A 25,304-nucleotide genomic window follows, 5' to 3' on the forward strand; every position below is an offset into this window, starting at 1 on the left:
CTATTTCAAGTTCTAAAAGCCCTTAAAAATATTTAGAAATGTCATAGAAATATTCTAGAGATTTTTAGAAATTTTTAGAGTATTTTTATGCAATTTTTGGAGTTCATTTGGTATTTTTACCAAGGAGAATAAGTTTTAAAAATAAACTAAAATAAAGAAAAAAAAATTAAGTTTGTAGAAGCTGGGGTTCGAACCCAGCTCCTCGGCCCAAGCAGAATCCGGCCCAACCAGCTGAGCTCTCTCATTTTGTTAATTATATATGGAGCGATATATATTTAAGTAATAGTTAGGAACAGTAAAATGATAGGAAATAAAATGGTTGCAGCTGGGATTCGATCCCTCGTGTTGGGCTTTAAGCAGAACGCAGCCCACCAACAGACCAGCCGCGGGTTTGTTAATAAAACCCGAATCAAGTTGTATTTAAGCAATAGTTAGTTAACAGAATATTAAAGTTATAAGAAGAGAACTTAGGTTTTCCCCGTGAGAAAATCTTCTCCTCTCCTCCTCTCGCGACGGCGTTTTTCTCTCGCGGCGGAAACGAAGAAACATGCGGTAGGGCTCGATCTCCGGTGCCGGCGAAGGGTTTTTCCGGCCGGTCTCCACCCGTGCATGACCACCTCGACGAGGGGAGCTCGGAAACACCAAGAAGCCGCCGAGATCTTCACCGTCTCCGAACCCTAGAACCCCTTTTCCTCGGTTTGAATCCAAGAACACGCGGTGAGTTGCTTCTCACCTGCAGTAGGAGTAGTTCCGTGATTTTGCCTTCTTCATTTCCTTGCCGAGCATGAACAATCCTCCTTGTGGATTTGGTTTAGAGTTTTCTCTTGTTGTTTTTGGGTTCTGCCGTGAGGTTAAAAAGGGTTGTGTAGATCTGGTAGTTAGAAGCATACATGCCTATGCTTCCAGAGGATATGTTCTGGTATTTTTGTTCTATAACGAGAAGCACTGTACTTCACATTCTTTATTGTTCTAGAGTATTAGTTCTTGGGTATTTTAGTTCTTCGCTGTAGCATGTTTGATTAACATGTGTTTTAGTTTCATTAAGGAAATTTTGTTTGCCTTCTTGCTGATCAGTTGATAGCAATTCATCCTATTAACAGTACGTTGGTATCCCTTTGGTATCTGCAGCAGGCATGAACAGCCATTTGGGGCTGAGAATGATTCCTTTTGAAGCTTACTGTTAAGTTCTGTTGTGCATATTCATGGGCAAGAACAGCCACCAATTCATAGCAGTTTAGATCCTTTTTGTGTTGAGTTAGTAAGCATGATATTCTGTTAATTCCATGCAGCAACGATTCCTTTATTTTCTAGATTCTATTGCATGTCTAGTAGTTGAATTTGTTTTACTATCATAGCATGCTTAAGTTGTTTTAGTTTCCTATTTGCTATTGGAATAACATGAGTAGTCCTATTTTTATAGCACGCAGATTTTAGATAAGTAAAGTATGCAGATTTTGATAGGCTTAATATGCAGATTTTTGTTAAGTATTGCATGCAGAATTTCAGTTTTAGAATAGATTTTTATTAAGCTTATAGTACAGAATTTTTTATTAGCATAATATGCAGAATTTTGTTAAGCTTTGCATGCGGATTTATGTTAAGCTTGTATACAGATTTTCAGTACGTAGGGTGTGTTCTAGTGCACACCAAGTGCTTGATAAAATGCTTAGCTCAATATAATGCTACAGTAGACATTTTAATAGCTCAGTTAATGCAGTAAGAAACCCCTCACCTGCAGTATAATAGCTATCGTTTGATTTTCTGTGCATCAGTTTAGTTATATGCGTAGTTTTTCGACACGTAGGGTGTATTTAACCCTCCTCGCAGGTTTAGGGATTTAGTGAGTACCTTTGGATGGGCCGGACACGTCTTTTCTCCTTCAGTTGGAGGTTTAGATGCTGTCGGGTGCCTAAAGGTAATCTCCCTAATAGAGAGGGGAGTTAAAGCACACTAGGTGTTCGATTAAATAACTAGCTTAGAAAAATGCGACTTAGGCATTTTTATTAGCACAGTTGAATGCAATCTAGAAGCATCAAAATTAGTAAATCAGTTAGTCTAGCTTATATGGGACTACGGTCCAATGGGTGGGCTCCCACAGTCGCCTCTAGGTTCAGATAACCTAGTTCTAGGTTCAGATAACCTAGTTAAAGCAAGGTAAGAAAATTAGCTATGAAATCAGTATTTTATTTTCATCACTGGATTAGATATCCATTGGGTTGGGCTTCCACAGTCGTCCCTAGGTTTAGATAACCTAGTAAACCCTACTAGACTCGGAACTTGCAATCCCGGGTTTAGTTAGGGATGCGCGCACAGCAAGTACAGTTGCCGGGCCCATCAGCAGCATGATTATTATTTTAATCTATTATGTAAATAATTTTCAAAACTTCACAAATTAGTTATGTGAATACAAGTTAGACTCAGTTTAGCATTAATTAGTTTAGCTTAGGTATCAATTCAGTTTCTTATTGATACACATGATAGTTCTATGATTAGTATTTCAGTTAGCATGATTTCTTTGCTATTTATGAGCATGATTAGCTATACATGTTTAGTATTTCAGTTAGCATGATTTCTTTGCTATTTATGAGCATGATTAGCTATACATGTTTAGTATTTCAGTTAGTTAGATTTCTTTGCTATTTATGAGCATGATTAGCTTTACATGTTAGCTTTTCAGTTAGTTTCTTTGCTATTTATGAGCATGAGTAGCTTTACATGTTAGCATTCAGTTTTAGCATGTTTTTATTTATATACATGCATATCGAGTTTTTGTGAGTAGGATAGCGCTCACTAAGCTTTTAGCTTATAGATACTATTTTTCCTCCTACTGCAGATAAAGGAAAAAAAAACTAAAGTATAAGGAAGAAGGCGACAAGGAGATGCTGTGACAGTGTGTGTGATGCCAGGACTATGGAGAGATCCAGAATTAGCTGGCAAAATTGTCAAGACTTTTCTTTTAGTTCTCTTTTAAAGTTATATTGAAATTGAGTTTATTTCCGCATTGTAGTTTGATACCTCCTATTGTTGGAGTGATATGGTTGTTGGCCATTGCTAGAGTAGTTTCATATTTTTATTGTGCTATTATACTGCGTGGTTGTGAAATTTCATGTTCCAGCCGCCTGTGGCTGAGTATACTCTGTATGTATTTACGGATATGGTCACCGGTACAGGGGAGACTTTGCCGAAATTTTTCGGTAAGGGTTTCCATGTGATTTTTAATCCTACCGGTTAAGTAGAGTTAGTAGTTAAGTAACGGTCATCCTTAGAGAATAGTAGTAGTAAGAAGGGTGGTCGTTACATTAGACTTGTGATCTAAGTCTACATTTTGCATGTTTGTGAAATTATTGATAATATTTTATAGACATCTGATTACCCTTGTTCTGCCTAGTCTTTGTCAGACATCTAGTCAACTTTGACTAACTTGGACCAAATAGATAATGATAATCTTGTGTTAAGTCGACCAAACCAGCTAGTTCGATCGACCGAATAATTCGGTCAACCAAAACACTTATTTTGGTTGCTCAAAAGCTCAAATTCAATCAATCATGTCTGAGTGCTAGAACTTTCCTTTGTTAAGCATCCAGTCCCCTTCCCCTTTAACTCTTTAACCTGTTCAAATTTTTGTTTGTCAAGCATCCGATCAATCTTGACCTGCTTGGACTTTCCTCTTACCTAACCTCTAATTCTATCAACCTACTAGGACTTTTCCCTTTCCAGACATCCAATCACCTTTGACCTGTCTAGACTTTTCCTCATGCCTGATGTCCCCCTTAACATGCTTGAACTTCTCACCAACTGTCAAGCATTTGATCATCCTTGACCTACTTAAACTTCTCATCAATTGTCAAGGAAATGGTCATCCTTGACTTTTGAACTTCGCACCAATTGTCAAGCATCTACTGTTTAGACTTTACACTAACTTAATAACCAAATTACTTGACAAATTTTGACCGGACTCCCATCAAACATATTGATCAAATTAATATCAAAACTTGGACATTGATTACACCACCATGTCCATCGTTCCATCACCCTGCTATTATCAAAATCACAAGTGCACGGTTAAGTAATAGTCAATTTTACAAAGCAAGGTATCCAGACAATCGAAGGTTATGCAAAAGATTGAGAGTAATAGATTTAGAGATTGAGAGAGAGAGAGAGAGAGAGAGAGTTGAGAGAGTAAGAAGAGAAGGTTTGAGAGAGAGCTTAGAGCAAAGAAGGAAAAGGAAAGACAAGTGGTCAAAGGGAGAAGTTGGAATTGGAGGATGATTCTAGGATTTCGGTTTCATTATGATGTTAGTTAATGTCCCTATATATTATTCATTTCCTTACTGCCATGCTTATACTCTTGTAGAAATTCTTACCAAATTAACAGTACAGACCCATGAAGGTTACACTGAAGCATTTATTCCATTGAATTTCAATGATATTAAGTAAAGAGGTAACATAGAAAGTTCAGTTAAAGTGATACCCCTATCAAATGAGGGCTCCTAATCATACAGTCTAGATTATACAAGTCACTTTCTAACATTAAATTGGGGGAAAAACTCATTAAACTAAATTAACTAATACCATGTAGAGAATTAGTTCTCATTTTAAGGTGGTGACTCTAGAAAATTTGATTAAAGGGATATCCTCTGTCACTAAGGGACCCAGTCATACAATCCAAAGCACTTTCTCTACATGCTGACTAATCCTTTACATCCAAATGCATTCACCGCACACACATTTAATCAAACACAAACAAGGCACAATACAATAGACTAAGTCATAAAGATATCATAAAATAAGGATATAATCAAATACATAGTTCACACATCAATATCACATCACAATTACTTCCTGCATCCTATAATTCGGAGGATCTAATCCATAGCAAAAGAATTACAACCAAGAGATAAAGAAAATAGCAATCTACAACTCAATACACAAGATAGAGAGAAGAGAATGTTTATTAATGTGTTGTCGGTCTTCTTGAATGAAATCCTTGTTTCGAAGGTGTAAGGATTGTCAACAATGATAAAAATGGTTGCTCTAGGGTTTCCTCAAGAGGGGAAACCCTCTCCCCAAGAAGGGGATGGAGCCCCCGGTCCAAGATGATTCAAGCAAGAGTTTGCTTGACTCTTTTATACCTTCTCCCAAACTTTCCAAATCTGCCCCCTTTATAGGGTTCCACCAAGACAAATTTTTCAACATTTAGATCTAGTTCTCAGTTTATCCTCTAAACTAAAGTTGTAGATCTTAAAATTATCTAACTTTGATAGGTGGCTCGACCCATGGCTCTAACCAAGTAGAAAGTTATGGTTGTTTTACTTTTAGTCTGCAATGCTATCCAGAATTCGATATGGCCGTGCCATAAAACATTCCGGGCATGGCTTGAATTTCACATGGCCGTGTTTTTTAGCACGACTTGGTCGTATGGAAGACTTTTGACTCTGTTTTAACACCGTTTTGGCCCCGGTTTCATCTGAGGAATACAATCATGTCACGAGACACAATCGGTGTGTGATTCTTCCTAACACGAGGCACAACCGTGTCAAAAGACATAGCCATGTCGTGAAACAATTTGTGGTCAACTTCATTTCCCCCCCCCTTTTCAAAGATACGGTCATGTCAAAAGATACGGTCATGCCTAAGTTGCCTTCACGGTCCTTCTCCAAAATTGGGGTCGTGCCTAGGAGGCACAACCCTACCATGAAAGATATTATAGTCGCTTCAAAATTGACATGGCCGTGTCTGAGAAGCACGATCCTGCCATGGAGCCTTCAGAGTGAGAAGCATGTCCGTGTCAAAAGACATGGTCATACCCTAGTACATTTTGCCCCTGGCGCAATGAGGCACGACACTGGTAAAGTAAGCATAACTATAGTAAAGTAAGGCATAACCCTGGTGAAGTAAGGCATGACCCTAGTGAATTAAGCATGGCCCTCGTGAAGTAAAGCGTAACCCTGGTAAATTAAGGCAAGATCTTGGCTTTGCTAAAGTCTCTCCAAACTTGCTCCAACATCCAATATGCTTTGTTTTTCTCCAAAATGCGTCATGTCAATGAAAAAAGTAAAGAGCAGTTCTCCAAACTAAAAGAGTAAATGTAACGAAATCATATAGAAATAAAATGTGCAAATACAAATCATCCTCATAAAATACAAGAAGATATAAGTTAAACAATGCTTAAAATCAAGTATAATCTACATCACCTGCCAAATAATAAAAAATAAATGTCGCCCCCACGAAGCTTAGTTGAGATGATAAGTGAATGATAGATTTACCCAATGAACAAGGATCAAATCTTTAAGCTAGCGGAACATAATTCTCTACACCCTAGCATAACTCACCCTCCCATCTATCTTATCTCTCAATCACCATAATTTATCTCACTTGTGATGATCCTAAGGCAGATTCACTGAAACACTAGGGCGAACATAATAGCCTTTTGCCTAATAAAGAATGCATGTTGTTGACCCAAAAATTGAAAGTTTACCCAAAAAAAAAAATATAAAGAAGGCATGCTTTTATAAATGTCTGAAAGGTTTTAACATAAAACCCAAAGCAAGTGGTTATAAGACTAAAAAAGGTCCAAAGACTTAAACCGTTTCACAATGGTCAAAACCGTGCGGTGGACCATATGATTTCAGCAATCTTCAAATCATAAGTACAAACAATAACAATTCCTAAAGCCAATTATGAACCAAGTCCAAACAATAACAGGACTAAGATGGTGTTCCCCCTGTGACAAGAAAAGATGTACGCAGGCAGACGACAATGATTACATTATACAAACGAACATTTCTTTGATGGAAACTCCGATTATTGTAAAGGCAGGCCACAGCAATGTCAAAATGAAGACTCAAACTTACCCTTATCATTTACAAGAATATACAGATTCTAGAAAAATAACAAACAAAAATTCTAGGTCACTCGGTATGAGAGACCTTTGTTGTTTTGGTTAGCTAACCATATGCGAACTGTTCGGTCATCGCTTGCTGATGCTAGCAAATTAGGTCTGGTGGGGTTCCAGCTCACGCAATTTACTGTCATCGAATGGCCACTTAGGATTTTTATTGGCATTTCTTTGTGCCTCTGCCAAATATAGATCTGCATACAATAATCAAAGGTCAAAAAAAAAAGGAAAACATGTACCTGTTTGCACTTGACAGTAAAACGAATAAATCCTACAAATTAACGTGTTCTTAATCAAAACTTCAAAAGTTGCATTAGTTCGAATTATATCTGAGCATTTACACTAGTAGTTTTCTTCCCCTTCAATTTTGACCTGAAGAAATATTCAAAGAAAATTTCCAAGTTGCATTTCCACTTTCTTAAAAACTGCAAATCAAACAATTATAGGATGGCTGGCCACTTGCATCATATTTTCCATCTGGACAGGAAAATCAGTCATTCTACCACAATAATGAAGCCCAATAACTAACTGAAAAATGAATCATCTTTGGGTAGATTGGACAATTATTAGAAGAGATTTTTTGGATATTTAAAAACAATACCTAAGTTTTTTCAATGGAACCATGTCTGTTCCATGTTGTGGGAACATATATAAACCTAACAAATAATTTTACAACAGGGATGAACGAGATTGAAGCACATTCCACCAATGGTAGAAATGGAGTAAAAAAGTGGCAGTTTTACTGCCAGAGAAGACATTAATTTTGTAAAAGATAATCTTCCAAGATCTACTCATCTACTCTCACAACACAATCCTACAAATCTGTATATTCTCCAAACAGGAAGACTGCATCTTGAGAATGCCCTAATACAGCTAAGTATATTTATGGATCTCTGGCGTTGTGCCTTGGTGGCAACAAAATATGCTCCATCATATAGACAAGGTTACACTAGTACCACTCCACATAGTTTTACTATATTTTGGTTTAGTAGATGATATTTCTATCTCTTGAGCATTAAACTGCATAGTTTTTTCTTCTGAACTTTTCATCAACAAACAGGTTGACTTTCTTCTAATGGAAACATTCCCACTTTTTAGCCTTAAAAATGCTTCACAAAGCATCAGTTGACAACATATTATGAAATCCAATAGTATCAATCATGCAATTAGTAGCATATTTGATGTAGCATAAGCTATTGAATCTGTTGATTCACGCATGAATACTGGAAGCAATTTTCCAAAACCAGTTGATTCGCCAAAAGGATATAGGAAAGCAAACTCGTCATTCCCAAAGGAGACGGTAGAAATATTCTTAATCAACAAAAACTATTCAAAAACAATTAAACAAATGTTTAAATAAACTCAAACCCTAAACCCTGCAATAGACGAAAATACCCCTAAACCCTAGACCCAAAATATAATACAAATAATAACAAAAGGATAAAAATGTTCGGATCCGGAACGAACTTCGATTTGGCTGGTAAACTATCCCGTGGTTCATCCCAAGTCATAAATTATGGGTTCTGCAAGTTTGCTTTATCATCCCACATCATTCTTCTCGAGAAGAGAAAATTCGCCCTCGAATTGTTGGCTACATCATCATCAGAAGAATCACCATGGAAAAGAATCAATTATATCAACAATTCCTCGTGCTCACACGTGCTCATTCTGTAATGCGATCTGTTCGTCAATGTCACTCCCGGCTCCAAATCAATATGATGTTGGATATTACGTAAGGGAGGCAATTTATCTAGTAACTCTTCGGGAAAAATACCAATTAATGCAATGGAAGTTACTGGTTCCATTCCAAATCCATCATAACTAGAGCTGACGTCTAACCAAGGAACTTCAAGATCAGACAAAGGAGTGTACAAGGATGCATTAGTAAGAACTCTTATAGTATTTCTTTCATGCGTGTCTGTTTTAGGGCCACGTCTACCAATAGCACTCTGCAAGTCATTAAACTGTTCAAAATCACCCCTTGTCCTTTTTAGCAACTTGAGGAGTGTGTCCAAATCTTTGGCTACCACACCTCCAGTTGAATTCACAACAGCAGGAGCTTTGCCTTTGTCATCATAAATATTCAATACCTGTTGTTGAATCCTGGCAGGGGGTCGAACGATAGTGGTAGTTGGTGGAGGTCTCTGTTGGATCATTTTGTCAGCAGAGATAACAATCTTGTTAATAGCATCTTGAAAACCATTGAGGAGTCCTATTGCTGTGCTTTTGAAGTCACGCACGCTGTGATACCAACACTGTGTTCAGAAGCTCCTGGTGAGCATCCATGACATTCTTGACCTGCATGATGTGATCTCCTCTCAGATTCCATCCCAATAACACATATTCGCGGTCTGCAGCATTCATCCCAGGATTGGCTAACAATGCTGACGAGAATGCTTTAAGAGTAAATGCAGTGAGTGTCTTCTTTGTTGCTCTAGCCCATGTTAGAACAATCTCTCTTGTGGTCTCTTCTGATAGGATGATAGGGCCAACCTGCTCCACTAACAACTGTTTTCCCCCTTCCATTAACCTTTGGGTCATATGCAGCTCAGAGCCTGAGGGGTTGTTGATCATGTTTAATAAATCTCCTGCAATTATCTCTTCCTTGCTATAAGCCTTGACGACTGCTTCCTTAGCAGCCCCCTCCAGGCAAGGTCATCGTCTGTGGCTGTAGTTTTCCTATCGAATCCTGAAATCAACTCATCAAACTATGAGATATTTTGTTCCTCCTCCAAAGATCTCCCATCACTCCTGCCCTTGGACTCTGGCATTTGTTTCTGAAAGTTTTTGAAGAAGATCCACAAATGAAGGTGTCGAAACATGACCAGATCCTGACAAAATGGCAAAAAAAAAAATATCCTCATAAATCGCCAATGACGAGTGCTTCAGGCCCGAAGCCCCATCAGATATATTGTCATCATATATCGACTTATCATACACGGGAACAGCCAACGTTGTCTTTGTTGTGGAATCTGCGAGACCATCAAATATAGAGTCCAAGGATGTCAGCGATGAAGTAGCAGAGCGATCACGACAAGATGAATTCAATGATCCCAAGACGTCAACGAAGATAATCATCGGAGCTTCATTGTCGCTGACAAAGGGGTCGTTTGTCAAGGTTGGATTCCGTCCAGACCTTGTCGTGCTCCGGGCGGATCCCGCAGAGTAGGATCCTCCTCGTAGTCCTATCACCTCATTTTGGAGGCGGACATGGGGACGAACTTATCTTGCAGTCGGAGTTCCAAGTCGCGAGCAAATTTATCAGATGCTCTATGATGCCTACACGGAGCCTCCTCATCAAAAATGTTTTCTTCCTCCTCTGAGTTTGTTCGGTGATTGTTATTGCATTGAACAAGGCTTCCTCTATTCAAGGTTCCCAACATCACTGTCATCCTCCCCATAACCAGGTCAACCCGTCTATCAACCATCTCTTATAACCATTGCTGCATATCATGATCAAAAGCGTTGTTGACATGTTGTCTTCTCAGTGACATGATTCCACAAGATCAACCTTGCTTTGCTACTAACTAATGTTGCGAAAGTTATTATATCCGTTGATTAACGCACGAATACCGGGAGTAATTTTCGAGAATCTATTAATTCAAAAGAAGAATACTAGAAAACAGAAAAGCTAACTCGTCGTTCCCAAAGGAGACGGCGGAAATATACTTATTCAATAAAAACTACTCAAAAACAACTAAACAGATGTTTAAATAAATTCAAACTCTAACCATACGAAAGACAAAAATACCCCTAAATCCTAGACCCAAAAAATAATAACAAAACAAGGATAAAAATGTTCGGAGCCAAAACGAGCTTCGATTTGGCTAGTAGACCGTCCTATGGTTCATCCCGAGTCGTAAATTATAGGCTTTGCAAGTTTGCTCTCTCGTCCCACATCAATATTCCTTATTAGCTTCAAATTATCCAGTCAAATATGACAAGACAGTATTGAGCTAGTAAAGAGGGGAAAAAACAATAAAGATCACACTAAAAATTACTATAACCAGTATAAAATGATAAGGTGGTTTCTTACTAACAGCTCAAGCTTTTTCAATAAGTAATGATCAAATTAAATCCAAATGACAAAAGGTTCAATGTTCAAATCCTACTTACATTGTCAATTAAGTATTGATTCGATCCTGAATCTATCCCCTGATTTTATCAAGCCCTAGAGAAAATTCAGATACACAACTTGATAAAACAAATTATTCCTTAATAATAGTTATTACGAAGAACCCTCTCTCCCTCCCTCTATTGCTTTATTCTTAATAATAGTTACTGCAGTAGCTCTTGTAGCAGCAGCTGGCTGATATTTGCCATTAGAATCCTGATTCTGATTCCTTGAACAGTCGACTCTCAACTCTCACTCAACTCAACCACGAACAAAAACATTATGTTCATTGGTTGATTGGCTCAAGTTGATTGACCAATCAACTCAGCCTTACCAATTGACAGATATCTATCTTCTAACAACTAGATCAAACCCCAAGTTGGTTCATACCCCAAAACTCCTCATTTGTGGTTTGAGATTTCATAAGTAGACTGGACCAAATAAATAGAACAGAATCCCTTCTGTTTGACAGTCCCTGAGCCCACAATTCATCCATCATTCAATTGGTGTTCCACACACTTTCTGATCACTTCTAAGGCTTATGTTGAGATCTACTCTCGCTTAGGTACATTTCCTCTCAATACTCAACTCACCAAGAGGTATACCTGCCTTGAAGTCATTTTTTGTCATACCACATGTCTTTTAGGTGCACTCAAGCCCTTAACTCCTCCCCATGCCATCCTTCACACCTTTGCCTGCAAAGTCCATTTCCCTCAACTCTTCTCTTATGCTCCTTATCCTGCAGTCCCTCGAATACTCCACACCATTCTTCATCGATCTCTAAGTACCTCGAGTCATAAGATAACCATTGACCTTAGCCATGCTAAGTCATCTCCATGTATATTTCTTCAACTCCTACAAGACTCAAATTCACACATCAAAACCAAAAGCAATCCTAACTTAAACTTTTTGCCCACACATCAAAACCTATGATCATGCGCTAACAAATAAATCATATCAACAGGGTTTATAGGATAAAAGCTTATTTGAATGTATTGGTATCTTAGAAACGTGTCAATATATTGAGTGTCAATTGGTATAGCACCAAAACCACACTATTCTAATCAAAGACAAAAACTCCTTAATGCCACAAGATTTTAAACCTTGGTAGTGACACTATTTTACACTCGCAAGTATATTGGGAATGAGTCCCATGGACTACACAAGACTAAAGGAGCAAATACTCTTGCTCCTGGTTGTGAGAGGATGAAGGGTATAAGCGTCGACTCTAATACTACCTTCAATTGGGAAATTATTAGGGTTCTTACACAAGCATGTTCCCTTTACCTTGATATTTATATCATTTCACATTGATATCTCGAACATTTGTCTATCTACAATTAAGCCCCATTCTATTTATGAGGAGTTGGTCTGCTTGTATTAATTTCTCACTTTCTACACTTGATTTCTTTTTGTAACACTAATGGATAGAGTTGGTCTAATTGTATTAGTTTCTAACTTTCTAAACTTGATTTCTTCTATGCAATACTAATGGATAGGGTTTTGTCAACAACTAATGCAAGATCTCATTCACTGGAACATATTGTTATGTACCTGAATCAGTATGGAAGATTTTTTTTCAAAGTACAACTCTTTATTATATGAAAGAATGAAAAAATCTTCTGAATATTAGGCTTCCTACAAATGTTATTAATGAAATATATTGAAATTTTGTCATAAAGTCTACAATCTTTTAGAATAATTTTATTCTGCTACTAATAAAACTTCTTCCTATTTATTCATTTACTTCTAATTTATTATAAGATAATTTATATCATAGTGCTTTATTTAGTGAATAAAACCAATATCGAATTATTTGAAATAACTATAACTACAAAAATAAAATTTAAATATATATATATATATATATATATATATATTGAAGAACTAATTTGTGTGATTTATATTGTTTGGTGCAATTTCAAGACCAACAATAAAATTAATAGGTTGTAGCCTCCTTCATCACGGAGTAATCTTATTCCTCTGTTAGGGTTCTGACAAGGTTGTCTCTAGCACTACTCAAACTGTATGCAAGATTTTCAATGTTAAAAAAATATTACAAAATAAAATTATGGAGCGAAATGAATATGTTGTTTCATAAGAAGTGCAATAGAAGTCCACTAACTGGAGGATCTAGAAAAGCTTCATATTCACTTATTAACATACATAACAAATATAGATCGAGTTGGATTAAAATAGCAATAACACAATAGAAATTGATTAACTAATTATGATGTTAAAAGATTGATATTTAGCTATCTTCATAAATACTTATTGATGAAAGTACTTATGATGGTTGTAATATTTTAGAATGACAGAAAGGGCAATTCAATATGTATTTAGCTCTTACGATTCAACTAATCCAAGAATCCAGCTCTTACGATCCGACTAATACCGGTCTGGCCCCACGAAAATTTTCCCCCAACTACCAGGGTAAATCAGGAAGCGCAGATAGATCCCGACGGATGGCCCAATGTCATAAGTTTTTTAAACTCTCCTAGTGCAATGGGCTTTGGATGAGATTTGAACTCTTGTTGCCTAGAGAGCTCATCCCACCTCTTACCATCACACCATAGCCTCGGAGGAAATATGTTTTTATCATCCCCATTACTATGGGACAAGATCAACTAATTGATTTTGCTTTGATAGTGTTGGAATCATGATTCAAGATATGAAATTAGGTACTGGTCTAGAAGAGTAGACTAAACTAGTAGTGTATTAATCTGTGCATATATCTTCACCATTGGCTAGATGTTGGAGAGCGTTTATAGGATAAGTGAAAACATTCTACAACACTTGTGACGAGCTGAGACGCAGAACCATGTAATGATTAAATTATGTGAATATGTACAACAACAACCAAGCCTTATCCTACTAGGTAGGGTTGGTTATATAGATCCTTATATAAAATTCGGCTTTATCCCGAACTATATCATCATATATATTTAAATAAATTTTATCTTGTTTTATTATTGCTAACCAAGTCTTTTTTATCTTCCTCTTCCTCGTTTGATGTGCATATTTGTCCTAGTCTCACATCTTCTAATTAGAGAATTTATTGGTTGTCTAAGTACATATCTACTTAAACGTGTCTCTCGGAGTTTTCTCTCAATAGATGTAATTCCACTTTTTTTCTAATGTTCTCATTTTTTATCTTGTCCATCCTCGTATATCCATACATCCACCTTAACATACTCATCTCTGCAACTCTTATATTTTGCTCATGTGCTCGAGTCATAGCCCAACATTTAGTTTCATATAATATAGCAGATTTAACCGTCGTTTTGTAGAATTTCCCTTTAAATTTTAAAAAAAACTTTACAATCATATAGAACACCTGACACTCTCCTCCATTTCAATCATCCTGCTTGTATTCTATATAAGATATATCTTAATCTTCCTTTTATAAAAATGATCCTAAATACTTAAAATTCTCAGTTCCAAATAATTCATCACCTCTTATCTTAACAACTCATTACGTCTAATAAATTAGGTAAATATGTAAGAAATAAAATTAAGTGAAATGTGAGCAGCTCATAGGAAGCCAAAAGTTCAAGTGCAGTTCTCAAACACTCCCCTTTCCAAATTTTTTAATTATGTTATATGTAATATTTTCATTTAAAATGGTCAAGATGTATCTAGCCTCGCCTCTATAAATATTTAAATACTTTTTATTTCCTAATCTTGTTTTTTTATTGAGTTGCATAACCAAGAACCAGCATGAACCGACCATGCACAAAATCATGTTGGAACTAGGGAAAACTGACCTAGGTCGTAATTAGCACAACTCAACCCCTACTATGCTCAAGCACACATTGACATGCTTATCTACCTTGACATTTTATCCAATTCACAGGCAGCTATTGGAATGCTAATCTGTTTCTTCTTAATTAATTATCAATATCATGTCATATGAATCGTTCAAAATTTCGTTCTGTGCCAGGCGGAACAGTCGAAACTTACTATTCCGTCTTCGCACCGAAACCGGCACCAGACTAGCTATGATTTCGTCGCGTCATCGCATGCACGCGACATGAGGAATCGTGCGACAAAAGGCGTGTCACGATTCCATCGCGACCGGCACTACAGAAGGAGTCACAGGACTCCTCCAGCGCCGCCGGAGGAGTCACGAGACGCCTCCGATAGCGTCAAAGGAGTCGCAGGGCTCCTACAAAGTCGCCGGAGGAGTCGCAGAACCGCTCCAGTGGCGCCAGAGGAGTCGCAGGACGCCTCCGGCAAATCGTGCACGCGACAAGAGGAATCACGCGACAAAAGGCATATCACGATTCCATCACAACCGGCACTGCCAAAGGAGTAGCAGGACTCCTACAGCGTCGCCGGAGGAGTCGCAAGGCTCCTCCAACGACGTCGGAGGAGTCATAGGGCTCCTCCAACGACATCGGAGGAGTGTAGGGCTTCTCCAAGGCACCAAAGGAATCACAGGGTTGGGCTTCTCCAATGACGCCGAAGGAATTGCAGGGCTAATCCAGCGCCGTCCGAGGAGTCGGAGGAGTCACGAGGCACCTCCAGCGGCGTCGGAGGCGTGCCGTGACTCTCCAGCGCCGCCAGCACATGTGAAGATCTTGATATCCGAAGATATTACTGTTAAAAATTAAATATTTCGATTTAATTAATTAAAACATTTTCTAACTTAAATGTGATATCTCGAAGAGGCTTTTATAAAGCCTAATTAAATTATCCTAATGAAATATAAATATGTTTAAAATTAAAAAAAGATAATTAATTTTACTAATTTAAATTTTATTTAAAAATCTAAAAAAATTTTAAAAAATTAAAAAATATTTTTTAAAAAAAATTAATAAATCATATTAATATTCCGATATTTTTTTCTATTTTACTATTTAATTAATATTCTGATATTTTTTATCATTTTAAATATATATTATTTAAAATAATAATTAATTTAAATAATTAATTAATCTATATAATTATTATACATAAAGTAGCATTTTTTAATTAATTTATATATTTATTATAGATAATATTTTTTTATCTTAGAATCAATTTAAAATTTAGATCTATGAATATTAAGATATTTAATTTTTTTTACTTTTAGAATTCTTACTTTCTGAACATATAAAACATATATTTTTATCTTAAAATGTCTATCTGCCTAGGAAATATTATATACCCTTTATTTAAGAAATTTTGATAAATGTGTATCAAGTTTATGATTCTTAATAAAACATTTATAATCTTGTGCACCTCTGATCATTCTAAATTGAGATAGTTGAATTATTATTATTAAAATATTATTTCAGATTTAAATAAAAAAAATACCGAAACTGTATCGGCACGGTACGATACGATACCGAAACCATATCATTCCAGTGGACCGAAACTTCGGCACAGGTCGAGATTTTAGACCTTGGTCATATCTACAATTTGAGAGGGGGTTAAGAAGATTATTTCTACAAAGATTCTCACCAATAGCATGCCAAGAGTATGGTATCGTCAAAGCTCTCTAGCAACCCACCAACATTGCATTTTGATCATCATTGTTACCTATTTTAACAATTTTATCAAACTATTTGCAGGGCCCTTTTGAGCTTGTGAAACAAGCTAAACATGGGTTAATTTCTATGTTCCAACTTGAGAAGTATTTAGAATTAATAGTTATAATGTATAAGGACATTATTGCATATAGGTTTAGTTTCAGATGGGGTGTTATGTCATTAGGGGATCATAAGTCTTGCAAACTTGTGAGTGTAATGGTTCATCATTCTATTAAATACAATGCAACTATATCCCTTTCATATGGAAGAAAAATCAAAATGATATAGCTATAACAGCTACCACCAAAGTTAATTGTGACAAAAACCTCCTACTCTTTAACTTTAATCCTCAATGGTAATAAATTCCTAGGAAGCATCTGCATTAGAACTATTGTTTAAAATCTCGAACCATACTGGTTTCGGTCTCGGACTAGGACCGAAACGATACGGTTACAGTACCGTATCGTGCCGACATAATTTCGATATTTTTTAAATATAAAATATATTAACTATATATATATATATATATATATAATGGCAAAATTTTATTATATTTTCATTAAGTATATTTAAATTATCCCAATCATAGCTAGGAGTTGATTAAAATTATTAACCTAAGTTTATTATTGAAGTCTAAGTTAAAACCTCTGCTTTCCTATTATTCCATGATGACCGCGGGTACATGCAGCTTGCAAAACTCGTTCGGGCGAGTCATCGGGACAACTCATCTAGACACGTCATCGAGCCCGAGCGACGTGTCCGAACGCGTTGTCGGGACCAGGCGACGCATCCGAAAGCGTCGCAGGGCTCGCGTGATGCATTCAGACATGTCGTCGGGCTCACGATGCGTCTGAATGTGTCGTAGTGTGCTGGCATTGTGCTGGTGCCGATCCGTGGACACGATGAGATGTTTCACCCATATCGAGCAAATTGGCTCGAGATTTTAATCCATGATTAGAACTGATTCCACATAGAAGTTGATCCTGTTTAAATCCGACAAGATGAAGCGTTAGTGTTCTGGTGGATGAAGATGGTGAAGAAGATGAGTCCCGAGGATCTAAAGAAGCTCCAGTGCAGTGGATCTCCGGCGAAACTCCGAGAGGTGATTAGGAAGGCTGATGAAGAAGATCCCAATGCTGTGGATCTGAAGAATGAAACCTCTGATGAAGTAGATTCGAAGAGGATGAAGTCCGGCGAAGTAGATCCGGTGAAGAAGAACCTCCGATGCTGTGGTTTTCTAGGACAATGGCTTCCGCTAGAACACCAGCGCTTCATCTCGTCGGATTTAAACAGGATCAGAAGTTGCTCTTAGATTTTAAAAGATAGGGTTAAGAATGAAGTAACTGAGGCTCCGATAAATGGTAAGACAAAATGTTAATATGATAATTAGATTAAAGTAATGCACAGAAGGAAGTAAAAATACATGGTAAAAGCAGCACCACACTTCTATTAACTAGATTCAAGGACTGAGGAGGATAGCTAACTCCCATTGACGAAGAGTAAACGGGTTAAGAATTTAATAATTTTGCTAACCTCCTTAAACAGCTAGATTATAGTAGACTATAATTATTGCCTACACAAACTGTGCACTTAATCTTCTTTACATAATCTCAAATCTATGTGCAGATACGTTAAATCTTTAGTACATGCAATATTCTTAATACTAGACACCCTTCATTACAAAATTTAAAGGGATTAAAGAAAAATATGGTAACAGAATACATGAGAAAAATATATCTTAATGAACAAGAATGAATGATGCATGCATTTTCAATAAAAAAAAAACATTACAATTAAAGAAACCTCACCTGAGAATCCTCACTACCACTGGCAATAAATAAAGAATCTGACCCACCAAAACATGAACGAATTACATACTGTCCTTCTTTGTGACCCCTAAACTTATGTGGCGAACTTGAGGTCACATTAAGATTCCACAAGTGGATCTCTTCATTTTTCAAGTTGACAATTATAAATTGGCCATCCCTTGAAAGTGAGAGTGAAGTAATAGAATGCTCCTCATGTATGACCCATTCACTTCCTCTATGGAAATCACGTACAAGAATTTCTTTACTTGAGCATATACTGATTATACATTGTCCATCAGGTGTCACAGAAAGATCAGTAACTTTAGGCATCCTCTCTCCTTCCCAAACATCCAGTATATTTCCCTCTAGATCACATGTAAAGATTCGGTTATCAGGATCCCAGCTGCCACAGACTATCTTCTGAGAGTCTGGAAACCATGCACATGAGCTGATAATTCGATTTACTCCACCAGTAATTGTGAATTTACATGAGCCATTACATACATCCCATAACTTAAGGACTTCTGCATTACCACAAGTAAGAAGCATTTTATCATCTGGGCTCCATGTTAAATAAGATATAGCTTTCATGTGACCCTCCAGAATGCGCCTTAAAGACAAACTGTAGTCCATGTTCACCTATAATTAGATGAAAATTAATAAGATGAAAAGGTTCCTCTTGGTCACCTGTCTCACTCCTATTTGCAAATAACTCTACTGATTGCTAAAATCCTTATAACGATAATTCTATTTATAAAACACCTCAATTTAAGATGATCATTAACTTTAAGGCAATTAAAGTTAATCATGTCTGCAAAAAATGAACATATGATTAACATCTTGAAGGTTTTTAGTGAAATCTAGAAAAAATGACAAGTTTATAAACATTTAGTTTAATTTAAACCAATATCAAAATTTACAAAAAATGGAAAATGTTATCAGGGGCACACTTTTACCATTTTCCACAGCAATCATTTTGTAGATGTAAGAGAAAGATGTAAAGAAAGGATAACACCTAAGATATTTCTTGCCAGTTAGAGTCAACTATCTACACGTGCTGATTTCCTAAATGACAAAAAGGAAAAAGGGGAGTCCTGCAATTAGACAATGTAAAGAATGTGGTGGAACGAAATGACTCATTGTCTTTTAAGCATAAACTCTGATAAAGATAAAGAATACCACTGACATTTAAATGTCAAGAATCTTAAGGACATTTGTAATTCTGCTTTGTCAGCTAAAGGCTATCAAAGCAATGGCAAAGAAAATGTTACCAAAAGTGTAAATTTACATTGAGTCTGCTATTCAGGATCACTTTCAGTTCCAGCTCCCCAAAACATGGATAACAGAAGTTATGAATTGAAAATTCTACAAAAATTGTCTCATGCCAAATACAAGTAAAGAACGAGAGAACTTAACAAAAACACATACAATGTGTTGTAATCAATGAACGCTATGGAACATGCTTTGCAGTAATTGCAAAATCCTACCGTCCATATGATGGCAGTGCAATCACTTGAAGATGAAGCCAGGTAATCCCCGTTATTTGAGAACTGAACAAACCAAACTTCATTTTTGTGATCATATAGTATCTGCACAAAAGATGAGAATGTAATTATATAACAGACTAAATGCAAATTTATCAGCTAGATATTGATCTGGTACAACAATGGCAGAATGCATGGTGCTCATAGATAAAATATTCCAAGGAAAGAAAGAAACTATCAGATGAGCATAAATAACACTTCGCTGTTTTGATTTCTTAGTTTTATAAGAGTAATGGAAGGTATTAGTTTGTACATCAAGTCCTCATGTACCATCTTCTTACATCTCCAGAACTTATGGTTCAACATGTGTATCCTACCAATCCTAAGCTGCTTTTCAGGACGACCCATAGAGAGAATTCTACACACAAATCAGAAGCACTAAGATTCCATGACAGTACTTCCAGTGGTCTACATCTATGCAGAAAAAGGAGCATTGTATATGCAATAAATCTTACATGAGTACACAAAGCAAAATGTAAAGATAAATTTCATTATTATCAATTCATTTAATTTGAGTAGGCATCTCATCAATAGGGCCACACTGATGGGACCAAATCTACAAGGCATAATGGAGTTCCCTCATAATTGGACAACTGGAGGATTAGTTTAAGTTGGAGCTATGGAAGTTAATAACAATACAAACTCAAACTACAAAATACTCCTCTATTACCATGTAGAAGTATGATTGCTCATCTACTGCCAAAACAATCTATCTCACATTTCTCTAGAACATGTTCTTAGACTATGCTTGAAATGAATTAAAGTATATTCAGTCAGAAGCATTCACAGAAAAAATAAATCTAGAATAGATTATTAGTTAAGTCCCTCATGTTTGCAGATGTGTCAGATAATTTATTCACTGACAGAAGAAGCATGTTCCGAGATTATATTGCAAATGAGCAAATCATCTAATAATAGTAAATTAGTTGCATTAAAAGGGTGGATATACGGAATCCATTAAATTTATCTAAGGAATGTGAAATAAACATACTGATCAAAGCTTCTTTGTAATACTCAATAACCCGACTACCAGCATCATTAATCAGCAATATAATGGGCTAGCCTAAAAAAACCATCCTAACAGAAACATGTGAACTTTTCTTTGTAACAATTCATCAAATGTCAACCAGTTCTCTCATCTCCTTTTTCTTTTCAGTTTTTTTAGCTGTCCCACCTTTCAAACAATGACTTCTATATAACTTTTAAAAAATACAATAAAAAGTTATTCGACTCTTTCTAGCAAAGTTAACATTACAAAACATAATTTTCTTGGAAACAATTTGTAAATAGTCAAGGTTTCCCTTTAACATGAATTTTGGACAACAAAAAAAAAGACCCCATACAAAAAAAAGGCAATACTGCTAAATTATTTGGTTTGTATCACAATATGAAAAACAGCATGTTGAGAAACATAGAGAAAACAATTTGAAAACTAAACATCAATCGGAGATGATGATAGCTCTTTTGCAATAAGGTAAGAGTACAATGTGGGGATACGATCAGATTTATGTAGCCAACCCCCATCAATTCCGATAAACACAACTTAATCATGATGATGATGATGACGTAACTTTGAATAACTATGTTAAAATTTTGAAAATCTTATCCAACTAATTGGTGGTCAAAACATTGAATAGCATAAATGTGGTATTTATATGGAATCTCTGATAAAAAAAAGTATGGTTCAATCCATTGTACTCAAACAACTATCATCTAAATAATTAAAAATTGAATAAATATAGACAATTCATCAGAGGCAATTTCAACTCCAACCGAAACACTTCAGGAAAATTCATGTGCACTCCTTAAAGGGGTTTGTCTCTCATCTCTACTTGACGAATTAAATGATTTAAAAAGCAAATGCATATGCAGAATTGGAAGGGAAACACGATAATCACATAAGCAATAGGGGAAAAAAGTCTAAATTAGTTCATTTGAACCAAATAAGGCTAGATCATATTGACTCAAAATCCAAAGCTACCTATTTAATAGCTTACAAATTGCAAGTGTTAACTTATTCAATTGTTTTGCAGATGATAAATTTTATTATTTATATGTATATAGATCATATATATCATATAGTCTACATTTTGAGCTAATATTGGTTGTGATATTTAGTCTTTTTAGAATTGTATGATTAACAAATATTGTTAATGTGAAAGTATGAGTTGCATATGTTGATTAATACTTTATCGCATATATTTTGGTTATTTTAAAATAACTTAATATTTGAGTATTGAAAGCATATGTTCACGTAACTTAAATATACTTTGTAGAGACCCCGTATACATTGTGCACACTTTTTTAAAATCATAATGATCCATAAAATCAAAATAAGTGTATGGTATCTACTTATAAGGGGAAAAAATGTAGTACGTTTTAAAAGACAATTTTTAGGCAGTGCAATCAATGTATGAATTAAACCTACTGCCTAGGCTGTAGGCAAGCACCTAGGTGGTAAAAAAAATATTAAAATAAAAAAGACATATATTAACATTAAATATTATGAACATGCATATATCTAACAGTGTATGAATTAATCAAAACAAGTTTAAAATCACAAGTAACCAAGAAATAATAAATAAGGAATCAGATAACAACAAAAGACACATCATATCAGCCAAAGTTTATAGTACTTTTTTTCAGGAAACAAATGACTCCACTATCATAATCATCATTTCTTCTTCATGGTAATCGGGATCCTTTATATGCTCTTTGTACAAATGAAGTTGTGTTTTATTAGTTTAGTTAAATCTGTTGTTCTTAAATTCATAGTTTATTAGCTCCTCTAGGCATTCATTGAACATTTGTCATAGTTTAATGCTAGCTGGCAACCTAACGCAACCCTCTTCCTTTATCCGAACTTGGGATTGGCCATGCAACTAAATTTCATGTGACCCTCTTTTTGTAAATTATCAATTAATCATTTTCTTAAATTTGTCACAACTTAATCCAAAAAACCCTGTCATTGTGTTGACATGTCAAATGTACAATAAATAGAATATAAACTAGATACTTTAGCATGTTCACAGTGTATACTTCTTTGATATATTAAGTTTGTTTTTATTTAGTAAAGTGCTAGTATAGGTATTTAAATGGAAATTGAAAGGATATGTGAGCATCTACTCTGTGTCCGCTTACAACTGTATATATGCTATGTAGTCTATACAACTTCATATTAGTTCCATAAATAAAGATTTTACAATGGCAACAAATATAGAATATATGATGTTTAATATTCCTGCAGAAGCATATCAGTCACACTTCCTATAATAATTCCATACGAAATATGCTCTGATTTTAAAAAATATATTATCATTCTTATAATGTGATTTGTCTTGGTCAACCAAAGACATTTAATTCGGACAAACTATGGATTTTATAATCAACGTTGGTTAGTTGTAGCTTTAGTAAAAACACAGTATTGAGAATTTGGCATGGATACCAAATGGAATTAGTTGTAGCTTTAGTAAAAACACGTATCAGAGATTTTCCACATTAACTTGATGAAGATGAATACTGTAATCCCGGACAATAACATGTTCCGTACAATGACATATATTCCTTTTATAAAAACAATTAACCAGATTACTTACCCATTCACAGCAGATCAAACAAATTTCTTGTTTATGCAAGTGCGATGTCATTTGACCTTCTAGAACTACTAGTTTGGGGCCAAAAAACGTCCAAACGCTTTAAAAGGATCCCAATTTACAACCAATCAAAGAAGTTTCATGTCTATTGGAATCATAGAATTCCCAATTTAGGGAAAAGGAGCAAATACTTTAAAGAAGAAAATATTAGATCCAGCCAGTACTATATTTCAACCAGATAGAATAAATTAAAGTGTAAATAAGATTTTTATTTCATGCAGCCAATTTTGAGTCCATGCAGAAGTAGGTTCTAAGTGAATTGTAGAATTGAAATAGATTAATAAACAGAAGTTTTATTGATTATAATTTTTTAATAAATAATAAAAAAAAGGATGGTCAATGAGTTGAGATACAAGATGTATAGGCCACGAAAAACGCATCTGAACACGATCCTGCAGGTTGAAGGCAAACCCAGCTTTCGTCGTCTTTAGTTTACTTCTAACGAAAAGAAAAACAAAAGTAACAAAAGTAACAAAAAGAATATTAAAAAAAAAAGTGGAGAAGTAATACCTGGCTGCACTTGGAAGGGATCTGTTCTTGGCTGCATTCGTGATCTTCATAGAGTGTGACTTCGCCGGGTGAGTTGTGGTAAATGCACGACGCGATCTGCCTGAGAACTGTCATTTCCACAAGGTGTTCCAACCGACCGCTTGGCACTCGCACCCAAGAGGGCAGCACCTCAAACAAATCAAGAAGCAACGCCAATCTCCTGCGGATTCTATCCTTTCCCTCAATAATTCCCTCCGACGAAATGAGCTCCCTGGCGAGCTCGTGAACTCTCTGTCGGTCCATATCCAGCCGGGCGATTCGCTGCCATAGCACGTCCCTAGCCATCAAAAACCCATCATTCAACCCCAGCAGCTCCAAAAAATGTTCTTTCCACACAAGAAACGCTGCTGTATTTCTGGCGCTGCTCTCCAAATCGCGAATGGACTCAATGGTGGCAATGCAGTCGTCCCACCGCCCCGCCAACACACTGAATAGCAACTCGGTGTACTCATGGGGCTCGAGCGAGATACCAGACTCAGATTCCAGCATCGCGGCTGCCCTGTGGTAGCCGAGGGAGTAGAGGGATTGCCCGATGACCCTGATAAATTCGGTCCTGTCGATCAAGCTGGCGTCGCCGAGAACCGAAAGAAGCGGGGCCTTGACGGGATTGGATTCGGAAGGGAGAGTGGGATTCGCATTCCGGTCATCGTCCATTTCTCCGGCGAATTCGCCAGCTTCGTGTGGGAATTAGGGTTTGGGAAGAACCCCTAAAACTACTGCTACCAAAACTAACGAAATCCAGCGGGGACTCCTGGCGAGAAAGAAAGGAACAGCACACAGGTAGAGTCTAGAGATTGTAAGTGGTCGAATAATTCAACGATAATTTTGCAACTCGTTTATTGTTTTTACCCGACAACCCATTGCCGTCATTGCTCCTTGAAGGCGGCATGGAGTGTTGGCCTAGTGGGTGAGTCTGGAAATAAGAGATCGGGAAGTACCTGTCGCCGGCGGATCGCGGCCGTCAGTTGGGAGAGCGGATGACGTCAGTGGCAGGAGGCGGATGGATAAGGCAGGGGTCGAACAGATTTGGACATTCCTTTCCGAGAGAAATAGAAAGTTGCCTGCCTGCGAGCCGCCAATTAACAACTTGATAAGCTGATTGGATTGGTTGGAATCGTCCGCACCTTGTTTAGCCGAATTGAATTTCACAAGAGGTAATTACTCTAAATGGCGTTAGCAAAATGTTGAAGTAACATCGAATTTGAGACATTCAATTCGGTTT

The 25,304-nt window shown here is 36.4% G+C and overlaps 1 protein-coding gene across 2 annotated transcripts; it reads right to left on the minus strand.

Moving 5' to 3' along the window:
• Positions 1-6,652: 6,652 nt before the first annotated feature.
• On the minus strand, positions 6,653-25,100 carry LOC121989302 (WD repeat-containing protein WDS homolog). 2 transcript variants are annotated; one of them, XR_006114218.1, is made up of 6 exons: positions 25,021-25,100; positions 24,044-24,833; positions 19,824-19,925; positions 18,337-18,975; positions 8,366-10,341; positions 6,962-7,092 (listed from the first exon to the last, which is right to left on the minus strand). XR_006114218.1 is itself a non-coding variant. In XM_042543256.1 (5 exons), the coding sequence occupies exons 2-5, from the start codon at positions 24,734-24,736 to the stop codon at positions 6,907-6,909; spliced, it is 1,620 nt and encodes a 539-aa protein (XP_042399190.1). In that variant the 5' UTR covers positions 24,737-24,833; positions 25,021-25,099; the 3' UTR covers positions 6,653-6,906. The 2 variants fall into 2 exon arrangements, 1 of the variants encoding a protein (XP_042399190.1); XM_042543256.1 differs by lacking the exon at positions 8,366-10,341 and having other exon boundaries at positions 6,653-7,092; positions 25,021-25,099.
• Between the last annotated feature and the right edge of the window lie 204 nt (positions 25,101-25,304).

Source organism: Zingiber officinale, chromosome 6B, assembly GCF_018446385.1.
Source record: "Zingiber officinale cultivar Zhangliang chromosome 6B, Zo_v1.1, whole genome shotgun sequence".
NCBI classification, from domain to species: domain Eukaryota; kingdom Viridiplantae; phylum Streptophyta; class Magnoliopsida; order Zingiberales; family Zingiberaceae; genus Zingiber; species Zingiber officinale.

Excerpts from the sequence above, each read along its gene's own strand:
- LOC121989302 (XM_042543256.1), bottom strand. The coding sequence starts at position 24,736 with ATGGACGATGACCGGAATGCGAATCCCACTCTCCCTTCCGAATCCAAT. Across the intron at positions 18,976-19,823 it reads GCACTGCCATCATATGGACG|GTGAACATGGACTACAGTTT; the intron begins GTAGGATTTTGC and ends ATCTAATTATAG. Across the intron at positions 7,093-18,336 it reads GTGGTAGTGAGGATTCTCAG|ATCTATATTTGGCAGAGGCA; the intron begins GTGAGGTTTCTT and ends TATTGTATGCAG.